At 39.6% G+C, this 19741-nt stretch overlaps 1 protein-coding gene across 15 annotated transcripts in view; it reads left to right on the top strand.

Annotated features, from left to right (window-relative positions):
- The window catches only part of LOC140363239 (membrane-associated guanylate kinase, WW and PDZ domain-containing protein 1-like), a 79025-nt gene that overhangs the window by 26838 nt on the left and 32446 nt on the right, over positions 1-19741 (top strand). For 13 of the 15 annotated variants that reach the window (XM_072449695.1, XM_072449694.1, XM_072449693.1 and 10 more), the window contains exon 3: positions 18463-18582. In XM_072449695.1, coding sequence (XP_072305796.1) covers positions 18463-18582 — 120 coding nt within the window. Of the gene's footprint in view, positions 1-1950; positions 2128-5987; positions 6266-18462; positions 18583-19741 lie in introns of those variants that run through there. The other 2 variants (XM_072449697.1, XM_072449696.1) reach the window with 2 other exon arrangements.

The following is a 19741-nucleotide window of genomic DNA, read 5'->3' as shown; positions in this document are numbered from 1 at the left end:
ATGTTTACACTTGAGTTGGGTTGTTACTTGGGAGGTTTGTTTATGCTCATATGCTAACTAGTGATGCGCTATTGGCCATTGTGCACAAATAGCACATTTCGACTGGTTTTGGTACCTCAGACCTCGAATTGGACATCTTTGACACGTTTATGGTTAATGGCCTTGCTCCAGGTCCAGGAGCAGTGGTCTGCTGCGTGAGCAACTGACGTCATCCAAACATAACATAACTGGTTATATCTCCCAGAGTTCAGAGAAGTGCGATAGACAGGCAAATTAACCCAGTGGGGACAGGAAATGTCTGTATCAAAACAAAAATGGATGCTTATGGGGGAAAAGGAAAGAGGAAAAATACCACAGAGATAAACCACATCGAAGTCAATGAGATCTGAGATGCAGTGGAGAAGGTGATGACGGACACTGTCAGGCCATACCGATCTGCTCCATAGTCTAACCTCGAGCTCAGATCACACTTCCTGCAGTGTGGCCGTGCCAGCGGAGGTGCTGTGGTGCTCCAGAACATTTTAGTTGGATTTCACTTTTTCACAAAACAGGCTCCTCAAACGCTCCTTTGCTCTCGCCATGTCACCCAATGTTCTATATGTGTAAAATGGGATGTGATGATTTCTCTGTGACTATACCCTAAATAGATAGACAATACTGCCCTGGTCCAACATGGCAATTCCACACTGCGTGCACCTAGGGCTGGGCAATATAGTCTTGATCTGTCGATTATTTGCACTTTTACCCTACTTACACTCACACCCTTCTTTCATACATACTATTGTTACCACCTCCCCCCCCCCCCCCCTCCTTCTCCCTCTCTCTCCCCCTCCCCTATCTCTCTCCCCCCTTTTTTCTCCCCCCCTCTCTCTCTCCCTCCCCCTCTCTCTCCCCCTCCCCTATCCCTCTCTCCGTCCCTCTCTTCTCTCAGACAAACACACATGCAAATACAGCCTTGGCATGACACTGCAGAAGAACAAAGCAACAGGCAAATAATAAAAGGCCACGCTCCTGGTCCTGTGGCTGTTCCCTTTGGGCTGGTTGTTCCCCCCTCCTCTGTGACACATGAGTTGGATTCAGACAGGTGCCACAGTTTGCTGCTGATCCTGCTGCTGTTGACCCCAGATTTTCTTTACTCATTTGTGTTTAGAGGAAGAACACACTTGGTTCTATATGAACTCCCCCCTACTCAGTGTCTGCTTCAAATGATATTTCAGTCTTCTCCGATTTAGCCTTTAATCCTAGTTTAGTTATTATTGACTGTATTTTTTAACTGTTAGGTTGGTAGATACTTGGAAGATTAAGTAGATACACCACATAATGCATTGATTACATTCAGTGACCCACTTTCTTGGCTTATCCAGAAGAATAGAACTTTGTAAAATGTCATGATATACTTAAAAACACACTTGACTATTGGCCTTGTAACCACGCCGCTTCTCTACAGATTGCCATTGTTGTCGTGTGTGGCGCGTGTTACAACGGAGCGTTGGATGTATTTTGCCAAGTCCACAGCAGCTGCTCCTGTCGAGAAGGAGAGTTACATCAGGGCTGAGTGATATGACAAGAAACATAAAGCAGTTATAGTAAATGCAATATTTGTGCGCGTAATTTGACTTTGCTCTACTAAATGGAAGCAGGAGTCAAGCTTAAACGCAATTAACAACTAAATCACAGCACACCATTTTCCCATGGAGCTGAAGTAAGTATTGTATTACAGTATTCAATTTAGGTCCAGTGCATCCTTAGTATTGAAGCTCCCCTCCTCCTCCCCACCTGATTGTGCTGACCCCCCCTCACCCCTTCTCTCTCTCTCTCTTCTCATGAAAAACCTCTAACCTCTGTGTGTCAGCGTCCTCCTGCCATTCGCCTCGTGTCTCTCTCTGTCACATTCGAGCTGCTGCCTTCCCGTCTCTCTCGCGCGCTCTCTCTCTCTTACCCTCCCTCTCCCTCTCTCTCTCTCTCTCTCTCTCTCTCTCTCTCTCTCTCTCTCTATCTATCTCTTCCTCCTTCGCTTCTTGTCATCATGTGGACATCATTGTTTGGAGGGGAGGCTGGATTTTTCCTTTTTTTAAATATGAAGGATTACTATGTGATTTAGAAGCCACCGTTTGACACCACAATCAGGCAAGTGTTGATTTTTTTTACTCATCAAAAACCGTGTGTTGGTCTGTGTGATGCTGTGTATATGTAGGCTAAGGGAATCGGGGAGGTGGGGGTAGGGGTAGGGGTGGGTAGTATTATGAGAAGGGGGTGATTGAAGCACACTTAGAGTAGGCGCGTTCAACCCAGAGGGACAGATGGCCAGTATAGCTTCGCCGCTCTCTCCTATTTGGTTCTTCTGAATCGGCCACAAGGCATTGTGTACGGGCCCATCGCTAGTGCAAAACAGAACTCCTCTTTACAAGGAGCTCAAGATACGGCTGCGTGCTTTGGCTATGTTTGAGGGGAGGCGAGGTGTGGAGAATGGACGGGGGTATAGGCGAGGGGTTGCAGGGAGGTGGATATTTTCAGATTAGCAGAGAGAGGAATGCTGTGTAAGGAGGAGTAATTGTGGTTATGGTGGTGTTAGGGGGGTCATCGGACGCGATCGCATGGAGGTCAGGTCCAGATGCTGCTCAGACAAAAGGGCTTCTCTTGGTGGGGAGGGGGGTACAGACCTAGGGGGAAGTGTGGCACTCCTAACCATTGTGTGTGTCGCTGCATTGCAGGGTGCTGCTGGGGAGCCTCATGCTAATGACGGCCATTCATTCTGTTAACGGATGAGTGGGCCCCAGCCTCCCTGTGTCTCTCCAATTCTTTTCACACAAGCCACTGTTTATATGTTTGTGTTTGAGAGTGCATGTATAAGGCTGCAGGTTGGTTCTTGCAGTAAACGATGGGAGGGAAAAGAGGTGGACATGGGGCTTGATGGAAAATCTAGGCAAATATTGTGTTTTTGCATAGTAATGGAGCAGAAAGGCAGGTGCAGGATGGACTGGTCTGTTTATGTGCAGCTTTTTATTAAAATGTTTACCGGCTAGATTGAATGCTACTGTGTAACTTATAAATAATGTAATTCTAAATCTGCATCATATCAAGCACAGACCATCAACAATATCCAGTGTATTGCTCATGTGACCAGCTGCAGGAGGAAAATGGTGGTCTCTGATGGTTTTGTTTATATTCTATTTGCCCATCAAAGATTCGGGGAAAGAATTTATTTTAAGGTTGCACATACATATTATAAAAGCAGGAGTCCTTGTTGGCAAATTGCCGTTTTCTCTACCACCTTCCTTTAAAACAGATAGTAGACAATTGAGAAAATATTCTGTAAGTCTTTAAAGCTCTATAAATCCCAAATAAATCTAGGGTTTTATAAGCATACTAGCTACGTTGTTGATAGCAGTCTTTCCTCTGAGGAATGAACTGTGTTAATTCATGGAGGAAAACAAAGATTCTCTGTTGCGATCATGAATGTTGTTACTCGGCTCGCGTGTGAGTGTCTTGTGATTATTTGGAAAGAAGACGGTATGAGACTCACTGTTTACTGAGATCAGTGCTCCAAGATTGTTTTGTCAAAGAACTCCACTTGAACGATGAAACTACAGTGACTGTATATTAGGAATTTGATCAAGCAAGCATAATACACTTTGTTGTAATGATTTGAAATCATGATATTTGATCATGTGATTCTGAAAGCACATGCCCCATTTTTGGTTGTCGTTGAATAAATATTGCTGTGTTATGCAACTGGTAGCCTCGTTTTGGACAGGACTTGACTTTTTGGATATGCATTTCTGTCTGTAAAACAGACCCTCAAATATTAATCAGCCGTCATTTGTGTGGCTATAGACATTTTCTAAAGCCTATAAGCATTTGGTAGTAGTTTCCTTATTCTGCCCTACCCACTTTTACATCTTATACTGCTTGTGCTACTGACTCATTCATCATTCATTGATCACATTTTCTGATTAAAGTGGTTTAACTAAAAAAACAGAACTAGTTCATTTAAACTGTTTTCAGCAGTTCTGTTTTCAGCAGTCTACATGTATCTAATGCATTCTAAGTATCAATGAGTTTTTAAGCGCTTTTTACAATTCTCTGAGGCCAGAGCACATTTTGCCGTTACAGTAAAGCTTACAAATATTTGCACGCTAACAGCACTTCCTGCTTTGCAAAGAATAAAATGCTGTAATTAGATGCAAACTACGTAATTAAATCTATTTTTCACCTGAATAGATTCTTTTACAATTCTGTGTTGTGGCACAACAGATTTAACTTTATTACATGAAAAATATCAGGTACAGCCCCTTGAGCAGGGGGAGATATTGAAAAGTCTCACTAATTAATTATTGTTATTGAAATAAATTATTATATACAATATTTTGATTTGTGTGAGCTGTTCAATGTACTGTACATGTTCACTAACGAGCCACCAAAACACTGTTTCTCTGGGTGGTTTGAAAATGGATTTGTGGTTTGTTTTTAACTTAACTTAACAGGAAAATGGCAGTGCCTATGGCAGCTTCCTGAATAAGGTGAATAGAATAGTTTAGGGTTCAAAGATGCAATATGTAACCACTCAAAGTAAGAATGGATGTTTTTTAGTAATAAAAACACATTGGACTTGTTTAATGCCATACTCTGGAACATTAGTGGCCAAACAGTAACATATCTATGCATAATGCACCTTTAATTACATAGTTAAATGTAGGAAGAGCTCAGGGCATGTTGTGATATTTGATCGTGTGTGAACCCAAACAGCAGATCAGGCTTTTGTGGTCACTGCGCGAGCAGTGATCCATGGCCATACAGGTACATGCCTGCCCTGCTAGCACACAGGTAAAACCCTCTTTGACCTGTTCTTAATCTGTCTAATGTTGTCCATTGGCCTTTCCAGAACTGTCAACATGTAGTAACATACAGTGGCTTAACCAGCAACAAGTCTTTTTCTGTCCCAGTGAAAGTGTATCTTAATCTTCTAAATCACTTTGACTTAGGCGGACTTATTGATCCACAAGGGAAACGACATGGTCACAATAGTTCAGTTGTACAATGAAAAAAAAAAAGGACATAGGACAGAAGAATAAAACATATGTAGACATAACAGAGCTTCTCAGAGCAAGTCAGAAAGGCATAATTATTTAAGTAATACAATTTCCTGTGCAAAGAACTAAATATCCACTCTTAACCCTGCAAACCTTGTTGTTTGGATCTACAAACATCTTGACGTGCATTGTATTTATGTATTACTTTTAACTGTTATTTTTTCTCTCAAATATTATTACCCCTGGACATCCTTTAAGATAACATCAAACATAATTGCAATACTTATCAGAATAATCGCAACATATTTTTCCAAAATTGTTTGACCCCATTTAAATGAATATCCATTATGCAAACAGAGAGGTTAGCAGTAAGAAAAGTGGGTTGTCATTCAGCTGAATTAAGTACAGTTTGCATTATCCCTGTAATGCTGAGCTTTGACCTAACTCACATGAACCCAGTGCTCACCCGCAGAAGTCTCCCTGTCATGAGATCTGCATGGAACCACTGTTTGGTTATGTCAAAAATGTCGCTTCGGGCTAATAGAAACGCTTTGACATTCTATGATATTCACTGAAATTCCCTGGCCGTTTGGGCTGTTATAAGTGCCACATTTCTAAACATAAATACTCATTCATATTTAAAGAACAACAATCTTGTCATAACAATTACACTGAAACAGAGAAAAGATCCTGGTTTGTGTTGTTAACACCATATCCACCATATCACTGCAATCAGACAAATATATGTCAGTCCATTTCATACATTTCCATATTATATTACATATATATGTGGTTCACATACGTGTGATTCAGATACTGCCATATTATGATATTGTCAATAGTGTTGCCTTCTTAAGGGCTAAGATAGCACCAGGCAGACAGGAGGATGAACACAGGAGGGAGGGAGCAGTGGGCGGGAGCTCGCAGGGAGCTGTGAATGTGAATAGCTCACATTGGCTTAGCCTGGGAGCTGGGCTGGACCCATCATTCGCTCCGCTTGTGGAGCTTTGAAGAAAAACGGCAGCTGCCTACTCGCCTGCCGCCTGCCTGGGAGCTTGCACCACGGAGGAACGGAGACCCAGGGCTGGTGTGGATGTGTGTGGAGCAGGGAGGGCACTGCCTGGATCCTGCCTGCTCTGGTTTATCAAGATGAATATGTGTGGGGATTAGCAGAGCGCACAGAGGAGAGAGAGGAGTGAGAGAGCTGTGGCAGTAGCTTCAGCAGCAGCAAAGAGGTAATTCTCTGACATATACTTGTGTTCTGAGGAGTGATGCCCTCGCTTCCGGATTGGATTGGAAAATATGTGGGTGGAGAGGATAGACAGAGACTGAGTGGCAGACTCAGGGAGCAGGTGATTTTGTTTGTGTGAGTGGACAGGCTGTGTAGCAGAGCAGACCGCTGTGTGTTGTTGATGTTTGTAATGATGGCGGATATCTGGGATGTTATCTGGGAACTTCCGGTTTCTACAGCTATTGACTCTGCTTTTGTGACACTCTCTGGCTTTGGCATGTCTCATCTTCCCTGTGAATATTTTACCCTTTTTAATCACCCCATCGTTGAGCACTTCTCCTCCTTCCTCTCCTCTCCTTTCATCCCCTCCCCTATAACACTATGCATAAAAATAGGTGAAAGAGTACAGCAACATTGTCCTACACCGGCTTCATCTTTATGACATTTTGGGCTAATGATGCTAGAAATTGTGTGCGTGTGTGTGTGTGTGTGTGTATGTGCTGGGGCCTTCTCATTCATTTGCAGCCCCCGCCCTGACCCATTCTTCTGTCCCGTGCTGAAAAGGGGGGGAGTGCAGGAGGGGAACAGCAGGAGAATAGCAGCCCGGGTCTCAGCTGTGAGGACTGTTGTGGCGCGAGCTCACAGAATGGCCTGTTGTGTGGGTTAGCAGCAGCAGTATTGTGTGTCTAGCTTCACTCTCTCCCCCTCTCTCCTGTCTAATGGTTAGGTCCATCATCCCTCCATTCAGTGGATCTCAGCAAGAAACCAGATTTTGTTTTTTCGTTAAAATTGGCCAGCACGAATACTGTGGGAAAGTGGGGTATTATTTGTAGTTAGCGGTGAAAGTAGAGGCGAGACTTTAGGACAGCTTTTGTTTAATATGGCTTTATAAGTGCCCACAACTGCCTAATTTAGTCATTCAAATCCTTTAACTAATATTCTAGTCATGCTTTTTTCAAATCATAGTACCTTTCAGGGTAACATCAACACATAAGACAATTGTGGGATTATTGGAGTGTTTTTTTCATCTTGTAACTTTTGTTTGTTTATCTTCCAAATTTGTGAGCTACTGCGAGTTGTTATCAATTTAGCAGCAAGCGAGCACAGTCTTCGTTCCTGTCGCAGATCCTGTTCCTTGAATAGAAAGATTTTCATAAGTAGGGGTATTCATCATCTAAACTATGTAAAAATGAATAGTCATACTGTATGACTGCAGGCTAGCTGACAAATGATTTGCTGCAATCATCCACAAATAAGTAAAACCTAATTGAATGACATCTGCACTGGAGTATTATTTGTAGCCATAATATAGGCCTGCATTTTGGTACAAATACTATTGCTAACCCTTTTCTACGCAAATTCATTCCACTCTCTAGTTTTGAATTGATGAGGAGGATGCATCTGGGCTGAAAATCCACGACACACAACCACGAAGCGGGGCATGCAGCTATTTGCTTAATCATTAATCGGAGGGCCCTGCTACATTGATTCTCCCTCTGTTCCCCTTCATAAATCATTATGCTCTTTGCAATCCCTTTAATGGGGGATGGAAGTGCTGACTGAAAAGCCACAGTGGCCCTAATACGGTACTCACCTTGGTGTTCAGGTCAGATAACCAGAGATAGCTGTCCATTTGTTAGCTGCTGCCGTTAAACTAGCTCTAATGTAATGTAATGTAATGCAGTAGATCTTTGAAGCTTCTCTTTGGTCTGAAATTTGGGTTTGATTCAATGGTGCTCTTTGTCATTTTTCTTGTCAAGGGTGCTTGTCTCTATGGAGCAGTTATTGATTTACCTAAAATGTTCCACAGTATGGCATTAAACTTTTCGATCGCTTCTCTTCCATTGGGCGACATGGTAGTGTAGCGATCGCTTCACATTTCTACAAATGCAAGATATTAAGTGTAATGCCATACTGTGGAACATAAACTTAGATTTACTGAACTTCTCCTATGATTTCATGTTGTAATTGTATCTACTTGAATAATATTATCATTAGTGCATGTTTTGCTCTTACTATAGCCAGCATTGTTATGCTTTTCGAATTGTTTTTCTGTAAACGGTGCCTTAATTTTCACTAATCACTACCTTAGATTGCAAATGTTGCTGTGACAGGGCATCAGGTGTAAAATCTATCCAGGTCACATGTATGTCAATATTATAATGGCACTATTTGGCCACTGACCCCAAACTAAACCCTAATGTAAAACAGATAATATTGACCTGATCAGTACTAAAATCACGCTATAGTGGCTGCAGATGGCTGTGTATATCCATAGTTTGTGGTTGAGATGTTGCCATCATCTGACCAGTGTATTAGGGGAGTACTTGTGTAGATGGGGCCTTAAAGTGCTGGCTCAATCAATGCAGCTCTGGTAATTGGCTTAGAGGCCCAGGAGAGTTGCCCGCTAACTCCCCGTGTGCCTGTTTGCTGGGCCTGTCCCTCTTCAGAGCTGCTCAGAAACATACGTAATGCTCCTCACGTCACCTGCCAGCCTCTGTTTTCATAACACACACCTCGCCATGTGTTTGTCTTAGAAACACTCCTGCATTCATGCGTTGGATTTCGACTGGCCACATGGTCATTTACAGCAGATCATATGTTCTCTATCCATTCTATTTCAAGCATGCATACTCTAGGATAAGAATGATTGAAGATGCGTTGTCATATGATGCAGTCACATGTGGTCAAAACCCACTATTTGTACCAAACGCACACATTTGTGTCAGCAGGCATCCATTATACAATCTATGCTTTATATCTAAGTACGTAAGCACACATAGTGGGTCGTTGTGGTGACTGCAAAAATGAAAAAGCTGGAAGGAAAGAAGATTTTGACCTCACCAGTACGTTCATGGACAATTGCAGAAGTGTTACATCATTAACTGTCTTTCATGCTGTTTCTGTCAGTGTAATTAACCACAGGCAAATCTCAAGCTTTGCGATTGGGATATAAGACACACTTTATATACTGTACTGAAGCTGTAGATAGAAGTTCATTATATTATAACAATGACTCAACTGACTTAAACTGTGCACATTGGCATTAGCTTGTGTGTTGTTCTTATGTTTTTGTTTTAATCATTTTCCTTTTATTTTCTTAATTTGTCTCTTCATAAACACTATAGTTAAGCATGTTTCAAACCATGGTACTCTAGTTCAGTCCAAAAAATTGTTGAATTTATAGTCAATAGAGACTATTTAATCCATATTTTTGCCCTTCTTTAGGTTAATTCTGGTTTAAAACTACTGTTGCAATGTTGTTGTCCTATTTTATACCTATTTTATCCCTAGTTTAGTTCGGGAATAGCTCCATTTATAGACCTGGTTTAGATTTGGTTGTACTTAGAAGGCCAAATCATTTGTGATATTACTGAAAAGTTTGAGAACCACTGCTATAGATCAAGAGTCCTTTTGTGGTTTGCAGTTTAGGGATTTACCAAGTCGCCGGTAAAAATACAAACTCCCACTATAAGTCACTACTTCAAAGTGTCAAGTGTCCGCATGTTCTCCTTACCATTTTCTCAGAGCATTTCACCCCTTAACTTCAACATCTTCCAGCTCTGAGCTCTAAATCTGGCTCCGGTTTTCCTCCTGTCTGAGCTTGTCCTATATAATATTGTCCCATTCCCCTCCCTTCTTGTGAGGTCACTGGTGGGGCTGTCTCCGGACACACTGGGTTAAACCTGGCAGATGTTGTGTGCTTTACATGTGTGTCAGTCTCAGACAATTACCCCAAAGCCCAGCAGACCATCAACAGCAGGAGAGCGATTTAGAGGATCAGATGTCACCAGGCCTATTGTTAACACTGGGGAGGACACGCTTTCACCTGGATTTGTGTAACATTATCATACAGGAAGCAGACAGCATGCAGGGGAGGCACGTTTGGGCAAAAAGATCATTTGCATTGCTGTTTGCTCTTCCTGGTAAGCTAGGTTTGGTAGCAGAAGTTTGGACAGTGAGTCACGTGACAGTGTAAAGAGGTTATCTTGGCCTGAGGTGGAAGTGGAGCGAGTGCAGCCCGAGGTCAGGACAGGGCACCAGGGCGAGCGCTAACAATAGAGGTGAGTTTGAACAGAGACATAACGCAGTATTTACAATTTAGAACTTTACGGCAGTTCTAAATCTGCTTAGTACGGCAGTGTGATTTCTCAGACCAAGCAGAAGTGTGGGAACTGACTAGGAATGGGCAAATTTCAAAGTTATACTGTTGTCATGGAAACCGAGTGTCAACAAAATATAGAGGCTCTGTTTAAAAAGTTGATTGAACTTGTTGTATATTGAGTTAATATAATTTGAATAACTAAAATATTATTACTACTACTAACTAAGAGATTATTAAAAAGATTTGTAAATGGCAAAATCATCTGCTTTCTTTCTGCTCATGATCATCATGTTTTAGGGTGTCATTTAACTAAACGGCCCAGAAATCAGATAATAAACAGATTTTGGTGTGCTTATAACAGCAACTGATTTGATCAATTCTCTCTGCCAAACTACATGCATATTTCTGACACCTGTAATTTTATGCTAGCTGTAAATAAAGACAACAGTTTTATATGCTTCGTCTTTTTTACATTATAGAAAACATAATACATAATACCAAACTATACCCCAGGGGCTATTTACATATGATTATTTTATTTATTATTATTTTTATTTTATTGTTATTTGAGTTGACACTAATTTCGGTAGTTTGCATCTTAAAGAATTTCCAATGGTTTACTAAGCTTAGTGCTTCCGGTGACTTTAGTACCATATCTTGCAGAAATATTAAACAATCTTTTTTGGGTTGTCTTATACATTGAAGACTTTTGCTCTGTGCATGAATGACATATTTAGTTACTCTCCACTGATAACATCCCGCTACAATGTGTTTTAATACATCTTTGGTCTTTTGCTGTAGTTCTGTGCTGCTCTAGTGCGCACCAAATCTTTGCAGGTGTTGTTTGGGGGCTACTATTAGTCGTAAGTCATAGACACTACAAAATATTAAGTGCCAGAAAAGTGGAAACTGAGCCTTGATCCAATGTGAAAGCTTCAGAAGCCAGATGGCCTCAGTATTTCCCCCCGCAGCATCAAAAAACAGCCATGTTCAAAAGTATTGATAACATACATCATTTCTCCCTGTGGCCCTCAGAGGCAACTGTTGTTGTGATTTTGGGCCTTACAAAAATAAATTGATTTGATTTGATTTGATACATAGCACACTGTCAGTGTTGTCGTAAGACCTTATATTAAAAACAACACTTATTTGGATCAATCATAAGAAAATAACTGATTCATTATTTTTGCCCTATCTGGAAATGAAGCGTGTTTGTGTAAATGTCTGATATTCTGTTATCTTTGTCCAGAGCTCAAAACACTCTTTTTACTTAAACCTGAAAACCTTTTGTCCATGACTTAAGCCTTATGAAAAGACATTTGAGTTTTGAAATACTTTTATCGTTGTATTTTAGCGAAGTGTATGATTGGTGACACAGAGAAGGTATTAACAAAGCAGGACAGCTCATGTTAAATGTCTTGGAGAAAATTTTAACTTTTCCAGATTGAGATCATTTGTACATCTAAAGGATTTATGGAGTATGAGGTGCTGAGGTTGGAGCTGAGTGGAGAAAAACAAACAAACAAGCTTTGTGGATCTAGTTAAAAAGGCATTAGAAGAGCATGCAGAGTACATGGATACACTATCAAAAGGAGGAGGTTTAATATAGTTTTAATTCAGCATTTTTGTTCATGGGTTTGCCGTTCTTGAACTGGACAGATCTTTTATCTCTTAATTGTAAGGCAGTGTGTCGTGGATGTTAGGGCATCACTTCAATCTTCTTTATTACATCCAGAGTTACAGATCCTATCTCAGTCTTATCATTTCACAATGGCTTCCCTTCTCCCTCATGTTATCGTGTTTTCATATGCCCTTAAATCCTTTGTTTCCTCCCAGACAAAGACAGTTATGTGCGGCGGAATTGTCACTTTTGAGCCGAGTGGAAATGAGAGCAGTTTTGTAGATGGTAAAGGGGGATTAAAGGTAAAGGGCTAAAATGCTTGCCTGACCAACCAAGACCAAATGCTTTTACAGTGCTTTAAAAAGGTGTTTGTGGCTGGAACCATATCCTGTTTCCTCTATTTACGATGGGTGTGATTGACGGATAGGTTATCCAATCAGAGAAACGCTTGGTCCAATCACGTCCAAACAAAAATGGCAGTTTACGAGTGAAAAGGGGGGAAAACAACACAGAGGATTGAGAAACGGAATGTATTTCTGCAGAATCAACAAGCGAAGCACTCAATTCTTATGTGCGTGAGGTAAACACGTTGTATACAGTATTTTGTTCTGAATGAGACGAGCATATTGAGAGGACATGGTTTTTGAGAGATGCTTGCTACAAATAAATGGTTCCAGACTTGTTTGCATTTGGAGAACGTAGGAGAAACTGGCTGGTTAGGCAACTATAAAGCAATAGTCTTTTGTTTCAAACTATATTGTTATAGTTTGTGCCATTATTGTCTCTTTCTACTAATGCTTATTGTTACACAGATCTATTAGAATTGGGTGGATTTTAACACTGCATAATTCTTACAGTATGGAGAGTTATTCTATTATTTCTATATATTTTTAGTAGTAGTAGTAGTAGTAGTAGTAGTAGTAGTAGTAGTAGTAGTAGTAGTAGTAGTAGTAGTAGTAGTAGTAGTAGTAGTAGTAGTAGTAGTAGTAGTAGTAGTAGTAGTATTAGTATTAGTATTAGTATTATTAGGTTGTAAAAAATATATTCTTTGGTTCGATCATTAAGTACACACTAGTTTACAATATTATTTGAATTTGAAGACTGCAGCAGTACCCATGTTCATTAGATTAGATTAAAATAAACAACCATCATCATGTCCTTGGTGATATGCTTTCATTAAGACGTTCTTTATCCCTCATTGCGTTTAATAGTTAATTTACTATTCAAAGGAAATGCATGTACAAATCCTTCTTATATTATATGACGATACAAATTGAATTGATCGGATCCTGTTTCAGTACATCTCTGCAGGTTAATGCAGCTTTTTGTTCAAACATAGACACTTTTCCCCACTCTCTTGCCCTATAGATGAGCCTCTGTCATGCTTTGAGTGAGTGACAGTTAGACTAAACCAATTACAGGAAAAGGTAAAAAAAAAAAAGGTGTATCTAAAATAGTTATATAGATATTGTCCTGTCGGCACTCGAACATCGCGGTATTCATTTCCAGAAGATAAACCGGCATTGCTTAATCACTTCTGGATTGCACCAAACATGTCCTTATTATAGTATGTGTATGTCTGTGTATTTCCCATGTTGGCAGTATGTAGTGTGCAAGTGGCCCAGTAGCAGGCGCAGGATGTGGGTCAGTGCTGCATGTCTTGAGGGACCTGTGTGCCCTGCTCTGGAGCGTTTTATTCAGTGCCAGTGAGGACACAACCTGGCTCCCACCACTGTCTATTAATACTTCAAACTCACAGTGTTTATGCACCAATTCAGTCCGTCCTGTCGCTCCTGCGCTCCATGTCGTTTCCACACAGATGCTCAAACCTGCATGCATGGGCGTGTTTACTGTCAATTCAAAGCCCAGTTTATATTTAGACAATGAAAAGGGAGAAAGTGCTCACATAAGCTGCACTGGTTTGAAATGTCCATCTTATATGTTTGTGTGATTAATTCTGTGTGATGTGATGAGGTGCACTATGCATATTTGACGTCATTGCTTTGCCTGAAATGTTCCACAGTATGCCATTAACATTAGAGCTGGGTTGAAATAATCGATTTTCCGATTTTTAATCGATTCGCTTATTAATGACCGATTATCGATCTGTACGTCCAAAGATCGTTTTTTTTAAATTAAAATTCTTTTCTACATTTCCCTCAGTGAACTTCAATCTACCTTCAAAAAAGATGATTCAGGACTCCTGGATTATCTTTCTTGAAGGTAGATTGACCCTTAACCTTTTCATCAGTCTTCCATCAGTAACTACCAATACTTGTAAAATTTGCTGTTTAATATTGATATAATACTAGTTTTAATATGTTGCTTCTCTACACAGTCATGAAGTGAAGGAAACGGTTCAAATACATTTTTCATTTTTAATAACATTAACCCCCGGATCGAATCGAAATCGGATCGGAAATCAGATCGAAATCGGAGCAAATCGGATGGGATCTGAGAAATCGGAAAAAAATCGATTTTGAAACGTAAAAATTGGAATCGAATCGATTCTTGAAATTTGAATCGTGATTTTAGTACTTTTTTATTGCTAAATACATAGAAAAACACACACTCGCGGCTGCTTCCCCACAGATCTGACCCGTAACTTGACCTGGTGGCATCACCTGCTTGCCGGACTGTTTAATGCCAGACTGTGGAACCGTCTTGGCAAAACAAAAACATCTCCATTGTGACTTACACCAGTGCAGCTTCAAGTAACAGATCAGAAGTTACTCAGTTTACAAGCTAGAAAAGTTGAAAACATAAAATATAACATAAATGGACGAGTTTTAGGTCCACAACTTTTTATACCCCATGGCATTGTCATTGTCACCTTCATTGTATTGACACCTAGTACCTTGTTGATGTAAGCGTGTCAAAGTTTAATATCAGGTATAATATATAATAGTAATACAAATCTCAAAAATTATCATCTTTTAGAATCTTCTTTCACATTTTAAGCCTCAATTAACACAAAATTAAATGTTTGAGCACATTTTTGTTGGATGGTCAAAATATCTTCTGACCATTGTCATTAGGATACTACAAAAACATCTAGATCGTCTTTTTGCCCTCCCCTAATTACATTTTGAGAAATCTTGTGAGCAAAACTAATCTTAATATATTGATTCACTTGAATGGGTTAATGTGAGGTGCTGTTTTAATACATGCTGCTTGTCCAAAAAAATGAAAATAAATGTCCCATTCTCTGGGGTTCAGATCTGTAGTCGATTAGTTTCTGCTTCTCCTTCGATGTTTTTTTCTGCTTGATGCTAATGATTTCACTCTTCTCAAACATACTGACATTTTCCATGACCACGGGATTTGTCTTTCCACGTGGTTGTTTCAGAAATGAGAGTGAATGTTGCAGCTGAAAGACAATCCCCCTCGTAGCAGTAATCCAATCGGAGTTCTCGGAGCTATTTGCTTAGTTGAATCCAGGGGCAACGTTCTGTATGGACAGTTAGTTGGTGTAATCCCTCATCCGACCAGGAAAAAAACAAGATTACTACAACTGAATCTTTTTCTATTATGGACAGGTAGTTAGGTTTCTAGAATACAAAACTGGTTTTAGCTTTATTGGTTCACACAAAGACTTAAGTTGAGACTTTTCACTCAACAAGACGCAAATGAATAAATTGGCTGTAATACATGGTTCAGTTCATTGTTCATATGTCATAATTTCTCTTTAATTATCTCTATTTAATCTTACCATATTGTTCTTGTGTACCGACATGAAAAACTGGTGCTTCCAAACAGCATTGTCCATAAAGCAGTAGCAGGCATGACTCAAAAGCATGTTCTAGGATTTCATAGTCCTGATGCTTGATGCAGCTTGAATTAGATCGAGGAAACACATGGGATCCTTTACACACATTTGATCTGCTGAATTATTCGTAACACCTGCTCCTAACTGTTGTTACAGTGTTATGAAATGGGAAATTAGATGTACTTAAAACTAATGGAGGGATATTAAGGGTGGGGATTTGTGTTACATGAATTCTATTGTATTGCTGAAATGACAAATAGCTGTAACTAATGATTATTTTTGCAGGTGCCTAGATTTTATTTTTTATTCGATGAGACTAGTGGGTATTTATTATATTATATATTATCATTTGTGCTCAATGCTTCGATGTGAATGATCTGCATCAGTTTGAGGCACAAATATAACATTATGAGGTAGAACAAGTCTGTCTCCTTAAAAGACACATTTACGCAAGTTAATAAAAGGCAATGTTGCTTCAATGTTAAACCTGCAGTTGCTCAAGAAGAGTATGTTCTGAATTGTACAGTTGCGTGTTTTTTTGCTGCAGTCCAGGTAAATGTCCCTGTCATACAACATCCTCGTCCAGTGTGGTCTGAGCTGTCGGTGTCTTGCCTCTGTGTCTCTGCTCTGACACTGACAGATGGCTTGTCTGTCTCTGCGTTTGTGTTAAGATCAAACTGACAAAAGTTTGACTTGGACTTAGAAGTGATTTGCTTTAGAGGCCAGAGGTCAAGGGTCAAAAATCACAGGGACCTCACAAAACCGGTTGGTGAATTCACATCCTGTCAATTATAGCCAATTTTATCCAAAAACTTTGGTATGAATGAAAACTTTCTGATTTTATTGTGCTCAGGTGTAGATGAAAGACTTTTTGTGATGTCCAATTTTACTTTGAAATAAACCCCCTAAAACCTTGTTCATTGTCATCTATTGCATAAGTCAATAAAGTTATTATTATAATGGTCCAGATAAATAAAATCTAGTTATACTTCTTGATAATAAAGCCGATCTCAGTGATTTGCAGAAAGATGTTTGTAATTCCAAGTTTGTGGAACTAAAGCTAGAGTAAACAAGAAAAGCGCTTCTGGTTTATGGTAAGCCTTTCCTGTATTTATTTTGCTTCTTTGCATCTCTATGCTGCATTTTAACACTTCCTTTATGTGTGGATTTTGGGTTTGGATAATGTTAGTTGCATTATGCACTAGAAATATAATATTTGATCTTGTACCATGTGTCCATAGACTGGAAACAGCTGTTGCTGTTACTATCTCTGGAAATATGGTGATTCAAGTCAGTGTCTGGTGATTTTTTATAATTCTCTTTTTGCCATTCTCCTGAGTCTGCGTCTTGTCAAATAATCTCTTAGCCCGCGAGCCCACCCACTTTGGAAGGTATCACCTCACATGGTCCTTTTTGGACTCCTCAAATGGGCCGGTGGTTCACTTACCGATCTACTCCAGAAGTCTAAATACTCACCCTGCATGATAGAAAACAAATGACATAATTGGACATAATATTGCTGGATATACATTTATTTTCTTTTGAACCTTCAACAAAACAATATCTTGCGGGAAAAGGTGTAGAGTAAGTTTTTAACAAAGTTGAGTAGAATGTTCTCAAACAAAATAATGATCACTTCACTGCCCTTGTTTGGTATAACCTTGTTTGGTATTGCAAGTCTTGGGTGTTGTTGTAATATTATTAGTAGCCTATCATAGCATAATCATGTATTTCTAATATAAGTTAATTTCCTACATGGAAAGTATAAGAATGAACATCTGTCTGTATTTTCTATCTTGACAGTTATTCTATGACTACAATGCAAACTTTGAGCTTGTGTGTCTAGATAATACAGTAGCAATAATGTTGTTTATGTGAAATGATATATAATTCTTCTTAAGCATCTTGTTAAATGTCTGTACAGGCGAGCACAAAGCTGCGTCTCAGCTGTCTGATGTCATCTTCCTTTGTTTAGCACAGTAATCACCACAAACCACTCATCATACAAATCAATTCCATTCAAGCTTAGGACACTTCTCGTGTTATTGTTATTATGTGATTTATCTGGCTATAAAAATGTGCATTCATAACAAAGTGGATGCTATATCACATTTATTTTATGTTTTTTGATTTAGTAACAATGAAGCTTTGGCCCTGTTTTCATTTCTAGCTGTTATGACTTTAATTGTGGCACTGAATTGCAATCACACCATATTTATTGCTGCTCTTTCTCATTTCCTGCATTGGAGAACCGCCTTTTTGACCAGTATTTCAATAGCACTGAAGTTTGGCTATTTGATACATATATTCATTGTTGTATAGATAATTGTTCCCAACATGGGTGACCGCTCGAACTGAAACTAGTAGAGGGTCGTCCACAAACATGAAGGTTACTGGTTCTAATCTACCTCCAGTTTTCTGTGTATTGTTGTTGTGCCCATGTGCAAGACACTTCCTCCATCTTGCTTAAGAATGTATTTGAGTGATAGAGAGGAGAGACTGGCAGCCACATTTCTGTTGAATGAGGAGAGAATGAATAATGTAATGTTAAGCTCTACTGGTTTTTATTAAAAATACCGTAATTCTGTTCTGATTTTTTTTTAAAGTCATCGCTTCAGTTTTTCTTGTCTTTGAACGGCGGGATGGAGCGGCAGGAAAACTTCCATAACAGAGACTGAACTAATTATGTTTTTCTTTCATCTTCAGGTACAACCCGCCCTCCTCGAGACGGTGAGGTTCCAGGGGTAGACTACAACTTTCTGTCTGTGGAGGACTTCCTGGAGCTTGAGGAGAACGGCACGCTTCTGGAAATAGGAACGTATGAAGGTGAGGGCGGTGGCCATGACGGTTATCTCAGCTGACACGCCGTGCAAGTCACTGTAGTTCACAGGTGTCCCGATTAACCACTGCGACGCTGCTACAACAGGGCAGAGCGTAGCAGCCATCAACATGTATTCTTTTCAACATGCAGAAAGTCTAGATGTAAACGGTGGAAGTTCAGGTGCTAAAGACTGGATGGAATGCCATATGAGTTTGTGTTGGAGAAGTTAGTGACAAAAATACAGTGATTGTTTGTAATTCTCATTTTCAGACAGATGTTCAAGAGACATTTGTACATTTTGTTTACATATTGACAGGCACAAATTAGGGAAAGGCCAAGTCAAAAGTAGAGCTAAACCAGTACTAAACAAGATATCCAAAAGTCTGAGCCAGTACACAGTTGCATAATACAGTATATGTTCAAAAAATACTACCTGGGTAACTGAACTTGCACTCACTATGAATTTACAGAATCAGGTCAAAGGTGATCAGTTGTTTACATGCCCTTGACCCAATTTTTGTCTCGCTTCTCCAGAAAATGTCAAACCACTCTTGTCCCAGTCTACAATCAGGTCAAAAAACCGAATAGGTGCAAACGAGGGGCTAAGAGACGTTCAGAGGTGTCTAGTAATTTGACATTTGTAGCTATAATTGCTAATAAAACCTTCTATCATAATAAACCTAGACTTTTGGCAAACATAGCTAAGCGACATGTCACTTCCTACGTTAAATATTTGATTTTCAGACATGCGAGAAACTACATTTATTGAACAATGAATTCATATTTATTCTGACAGACCTACTAGGAACACCATTGCTCAGAAGTCATTTGCCTCGATCGGCAGCACAAAAAACACTCTAAAGCTCTACTAATTTGAATGCATTTTGAAAATCCTGTTGTAGTATGCCAGATGTCGGGTGATATCTGGCATAAGGGCGGGCAATATTGACATAAATATACATCTCAAAATTCAGACGATATGCTGTAACTCCAACAAAAATGGGTTGAATCATGTCTATAAACGTATTTGTAGAGGTTTAATTATCAGAAACATTTGAAATATCTTTCGAATGAATCGTAAAAGTGCAGAAATATCACCTTTTTCCCTTATTTGAAAGTTTATTACATTACCTGCTCTTTTTGTAGCATTTTCCCTATAAATTA

Source organism: Eucyclogobius newberryi, unplaced genomic scaffold, assembly GCF_026437365.1.
Source record: "Eucyclogobius newberryi isolate DKJ021-1_F unplaced genomic scaffold, fEucNew1.0.hap1 SCAF_17, whole genome shotgun sequence".
Classification (NCBI taxonomy): Eukaryota; Metazoa; Chordata; class Actinopteri; order Gobiiformes; family Gobiidae; genus Eucyclogobius; species Eucyclogobius newberryi.
Note: the sequence above shows the minus strand (reverse complement) of the source record. Positions and strands in the feature narration are given on the sequence as shown.